Raw genomic sequence first — 5772 nt, 5'->3', positions numbered from 1 at the left:
TGTGTAGTCGCCAATTGTTAGCTTGGCGTTCTCCGATCTCTAGTATGTATAACCGGCGGTCACCAGGCTTTCGTCATAGTCGTCGTATGTGAGTTTTGGGAGACCAGGTGGTTAGAGACCGCCGAGAGGGGCACATCGCCGAGAGATCAGGAAGGCATGCTTAAGGCTTTCAAGAGGTACAAGCACGAAGGATGAGGTTATCAGATGGTCATTCCCTAGCCAGAGGTCGAGGCAAGGGAACAGTTTCCTAGAACATGCATGATGTGCAAGTGAAGCAGATCGTGATAGCGGCAGGCGAGACCACAGAGAAGGTGTGCATGGTGACACCCCGTACTCGCCACTTAGAAGAGATCGCGCTCCAAGGAAAGCTGCGCACCGAGTTACTCCTTGCATCGGTAACTTAGTCGAATAGCTTAAAGAGTAGAGGTGACGCTCAAGTAGAAGGGGATCCAGATGGTGACACGTGTACAGTTGGATGTGAGCCACGTGTCCGGAGGTGTAACCGTCAGGAGAGAGAAACGCTCAGGTATATAAGGAACTCTTAACAGATTTTGAGGTACGTTTTCCAGAACACTTGAGGACGCTGAGAGAATACTTGCACGGTTCCTTGATTTTAGATTTTCTCTCTGAGTATTTGGTGATTCCGTCACTGACTTAAGCGTCGGAGCGCGATCGATCGCAGCGGCGCCACTCTATTTTTTTCAGGTTCTTGCGAGGAATTGAGGCTTGAAGGACAGAAGCTAACGTGGTGCGAAGCTGATCAAGAAGGAGAAACCTTTGACGTGGCAAGGCTCTTGCACTCTGGTCAACTGGCAGGATCATCAGGCGCCCACCGTGGGGCCGTGTAAAACGTGTTTCCCATCCGCAGCGTCAGTTCTTGAAGTTTCTGCGATTCTTGTGTGGTTGTGTGCTGGTGCAACCATTTTCGGCGTTTTGCACCGTTCGTTTGAGCTTTTGTACGGTGAATTGAGGTTTTCCACCGTTCGTTTGGGTTTTTAATCAGTAATTTGAAGTTTTTACCGTTCGTTCGTGTTTCTGACCGGTGAATCGGGAGTTCTGGTGGAGAAGCGGTAGGTTCGTGTCAAGATTGCAAGTTTATGTGGAGGTTTTTGCTGTTGTGATTGCGTTTTTGGAAGTTCTTTAGAGTTTAAGAGGTTTTGACCGATTGATTGCTGGATCGATCGTTTCGCTGGTGAAAGTTGTTCGTTGAGGTTTGATTTGCTGTTTTTTCATGAGAAAGATGAGAAGTACGCGTTCAAGTCCCGTTGTGCCGACTGCTACCGAAGGCGCCATGACCATGGCTCAGATGATGGAGATCATGCGTACGTTGCAGGCAAATGTGGAGGCATCGCGTGTAGAGCAGGCGAAGATGCATGAAGACCTGGTCGCCTCTCAGGCCAGAAATGAGGAGCTCAGCAAAGTCACTGAGGAGTTGCGTCAAGCTCTTCAGGAGCAGAGAGGACGCACAATTGTTGAAGAAGTTGCGCCGTCATCGCCACCGCGCTTTTTCCCAATGTCGTTTGCTCAGGTGATCACGAACACGCCAATCCCTGCGAGCGTGGTGCCTGTGAAAGCTTCTTTCACCGGCGTGGAGGACCCTGAAGCACATCTCACTGCGTTCCACACGCAGATGATGCTGTCAGGAGGCTCAGATGCTGTCTATTGCAAGATGTTTATGAGCACGCTCCAGGGAACAGCGCTGGAATGGTTCGTTAGCCTGCCTACAGGTCACATAACCAATTTCCAGCAGTTTTCGAAGCTTTTCGTCGACCAGTACATTGTGAACAAGGCGCCACCTAGAGTGTCTTATGACCTATTCGACGTGAGGTAGTACTAGGGAGAGTCCCTCAGGGACTATTTGAATCGTTTTGGAGCACATATGGTCCGCTGGCCTACCAAAGACGAGGAGATGTTGGTATACGCCTTCAAAAAGGACGTGCTGCCGGGACCTTTCTGTGAGGCGCTGATGAGGGGTCACCCCGCCACGTTTGCTGAGGTTCGGCGACTTGCTGTGGCCCACATCGCCGACGAGAGTGAGGTCGCCGAGAAGAGAGGGAGCGTGGCTCCTGCTAGGCCGCGGGCCCATACTAGAATCCAGCCGCAGAGGGTGCTGGAGACGGCGGCGACTAAGAAGGATCAAAGGACTCGCCATCCTTATGATCCAAAGAAAAACAAGGGAAGGGGCCCAGGGCGCCCTAGGGAGTTCAATCGCCCATCCAGGTATAAGTTCGGCATGGGATTGGCAGACCTGATCGCCATTCCCAACATAGTAGCCAGACTTAAAGCGCCTGAGAAAGTTGTCGACAAGGTGTTAGGGCCAAAACCAAACGCATGGTGCGAGTTCCACCAGAGTTTTGGTCACACCCTTGATTCGTGTTTGGCCCTGGGTTACCAGCTCGACGATCTGGTCAAGAGCGGCTTCTTGAATGATTATCTGCTGGACAAGAGGACGGGGGGTGCGTCGAGCTCTCAGCCGGCGAGCGGTGAAGGCCAGCAGCATGAAGTGTCCACCCATGGCGAGATCCACACCATCGCTGGAGGCTTCTTAGGTGGTGGATGCACTGCATCACAGCGGAAGAAATATGCAAGGTCTGTGATGGCAGTGGATGTTTTCGAAGATCACTCGCCAGATGTGGACATTACGTTCACAAAGGAGGATCTCAGGGACGTTGGGCCTCATGACAACGATCCCATAGTTGTCTTGCTGATCACGGCGGGAAGGAAGGTCCACCGAGTACTGGTGGACCAAGGAAGCTCGGCAGATGTAATGTTCTGGCCGACTTTCACCAAGCTGCAATTACCCCTTGACCAGCTAAGGCCCTATGGAGGATGCTTATATGGGTTCGCTGGCGACCAGGTGGAGGTCAGGGGGTACATTGAGTTGAGAACTACGTTCACAGACGAGGCGGCCTCGAGGACGGAGAAGATCAAGTACCTCGTCGTGAATGCCCCCTCAGCATATAACATTCTGTTGGGAAGGCCAACCCTCAACAGAATAGGAGCTGTGCCCTCGACCAGGCACATGAAGGTTAAGTTGCCATCGATGGAGGGGGTGGTGATCACCATCAGATCTGACCAGAAGGAGGCAAAGAAGTGTTACGAGAATAGCCTCAAGAATAAGAGGTCAGTGAGTTACATCACCGCGACGCCGCCTCCCGGTGTGGAGCCCAGGCCAACGGAAGGGCAAGCTGTTGCCGCGGCGATGGAGGTGACTGCCGACGGTGATGTCGTCATGATAGACGCTGAAGCAGGGGCAGAGAACGCTGATCGGGGGGAAGAAGCGAGAAACCGCCCAGAGGAGGCTAGGGAGTCGGGAATAGCCAGGGTTGTGATCGCTAGTGAAACCAGGCCCAAACCCGTCGAGGAGTGGCTCGAGAGGGAGATCGGGGGTAAGGTCTTCAAGTTGGGAAGATCTTTGAAAGGTGAGCTACAAGACCAGATCGCTAAGGTGATAGAAAGGCATCTGGACGCTTTTGCATGGTCTGCTTCAGACATGCCGGGAATTGACCCCAATTTCTTGTGCCACCATCTAGCAATGGACACCCAGGTCAGACCAGTGCGACAGAGAAGAAGAAAGTTTAATGAGGAGAGAAGACAGGCGATTAGGGATGAAACGCAAAAGCTCTTCGCCGCGGGCCATATTAGGGAAGTCTAGTACCCTGAGTGGTTGGCTAATGTCGTACTGGTGAAGAAGAGCAACGGGAAGTGGCGCATGTGTGTCGACTTCACAGATTTAAACATGGCTTGTCCAAAGGATTCATACCCTTTGCCAAGCATAGATGCCCTGGTCGACAGTGCAACAGGGTGCAAGTTGCTGAGTTTTCTGGATGCCTTCTCGGGGTACAACCAGATAAAGATGCATCCCATGGATGAAGAGAAGACCGCCTTCATGACCGAGAGATCATGCTACTGCTACAAGGTGATGCCCTTCGGGCTGAAGAATGCGGGGGCCACGTACCAAAGATTGATGGACAAGGTACTTGCACCGATGTTGGGAAGGAATGTGCAAGCGTACTTGGATGATATGGTCGTGACATCGCTAGAAAAGAGCAAGCACATCTCGGATCTGGAGGAGTTGTTTACCATGATTGCCAAGTTCAAACTGAAGCTGAACCCCGAGAAAGTGCATTTTTGGCGTGGAGGTAGGGAAGTTCTTGGGTTTCCTCTTGACAGAAAGAGGAATTTAAGCAAATCCTGATAAGTGTGCTGCCATCTTGGCGATGAGAAGCCCGGCTACCGTGAAGGAGGTGCAGCAGCTTACAGGTCGGATGGCCGCCCTGTCTCGTTTCGTATCAGCTAGTGGAGAGAAGGGCCATCCGTATTTCCAATGCTTGAGGCGAAACAACAAGTTTGTCTGGTCGAAGGAATGCAAAGAAGCTTTCGTGAAGCTTAAAGAGTACCTAGCGAGCCCGCCGGTTTTGTGCAAACCCTTGGTAGGAACCCCTCTCAGGTTGTATTTTGCTGTAACTGAGAGGGCGGTGAGTGCGGTGCTCGCCCAAGATCAAGATCAGGCTCAGAAACCTGTTTATTTCGTCAGCAAAGTGTTCCAAGGCCCGGAGGTTGTAGTATTTTCGGCGAGGAGGTTGCGCCACTATTTTCACAGCTTTACAGTGCTGGTGATGACCGACCTGCCCATCCAGAAAGTCTTGAAGAAGCCTGATGTAGCTGGGAGAATGGTGAAGTGGGTAGTGGAGCTGTCGGAGTTCGACATCAAATACGAACCCCGAGGACCGATCAAGGGGCAGATTTTCGCTGATTTTGTGGTCGAGCTCTCGTCAGAAGCAGCGCGAGTTGAGGGGGACAATTTTCGTTGGGTACTTTCGGTGGACGGATCGTCTAACCAGCAGGGTAGCGGTGCTGGAGTCATTCTAGAAGGGCCCAACGGCATGCTGATAGAACAGTCCCTGAGGTTTGCCTTCAAAGCCAGCAACAATCAAGCAGAATATGAGGCGTTGATCGCCGGTATCTTGCTGGCTAAAGAGATGGGGGCTAGGGTGTTGATGGCCAAGAGTGACTCATTGTTGGTCACGGGACAAGTAACAGGCGAGTTCCAGGCCAAGGATCCACAAATAGCGGCTTACTTGGAGTATGTCCAGGAGTTGAAGAGTTCCTTTGTCTCGTTTGAAGTGGTGCATGTATCCAGAGAACAAAATGCCTGAGTGACTTACTAGCCAAGCTCGCCAGTTTGGGCAAGGGGGGTAGGCAGAGGACAGTCATCCAAGAAACTCTGAAGACGCCTAGGGCATTTGTGGCAGACCCCCAGGTTCTTCAGATAAGCAAGTCGACGGAGAAAGCGGCGAGGAGTCACAGGTCCTTGACTCAGGAGACCTTGAGATCGCCGAGAATAAGAGCATGTCGAGGGGAGAGGATGAACGTGACGCAGGTCTGTGCCACGCCTAGGCCAGACACATGGATAACGCAATACCAGCGCTGCCTGGCAGATGGCGTTCTCCCGTTGGATCCGACGGAGGCGAGGAAGATAAAGAAGAACTCTAGCAAGTTCACCTTGATTGATGGCGAGCTGTACAGGTTTGGGTTCACACACCCACTCCTGGAGTGTGTACACGGAGAAAAATGTACAAGAATTATGGTCGAGCTCCATGAGGGTATATGTGGGAGTCACATCGGGGGTCGAGCTCTGGCTGCAAGAACTCTCCGAGCAGGTTACTATTGGCTAACGATGAGGGAGGACTGCAAGAAGTATGCACAATGTTGCAAGCAATGTCAGCAGCACGCCGATTGGCACAGGGCACCTCCAGAAGAGCTGAAGTC

At 52.2% G+C, this 5772-nt stretch overlaps 1 protein-coding gene across 1 annotated transcript; it reads left to right on the top strand.

Annotated features, from left to right (window-relative positions):
* The first annotated feature begins 1297 nt into the window (after nucleotides 1-1297).
* LOC137838666 (uncharacterized) lies at nucleotides 1298-3533 on the top strand. The gene is made up of 3 exons (XM_068647899.1): nucleotides 1298-1528; nucleotides 1838-2764; nucleotides 3492-3533. The coding sequence occupies exons 1-3, from the start codon at nucleotides 1298-1300 to the stop codon at nucleotides 3531-3533; spliced, it is 1200 nt and encodes a 399-aa protein (XP_068504000.1).
* The last annotated feature ends 2239 nt before the right edge of the window (nucleotides 3534-5772 follow it).

Source organism: Phaseolus vulgaris, chromosome 4, assembly GCF_000499845.2.
Source record: "Phaseolus vulgaris cultivar G19833 chromosome 4, P. vulgaris v2.0, whole genome shotgun sequence".
NCBI classification, from domain to species: Eukaryota; Viridiplantae; Streptophyta; class Magnoliopsida; order Fabales; family Fabaceae; genus Phaseolus; species Phaseolus vulgaris.
The sequence above is the reverse complement of the archived record's forward strand: the minus strand, read 5'-3'. Positions and strand labels throughout refer to the sequence as shown.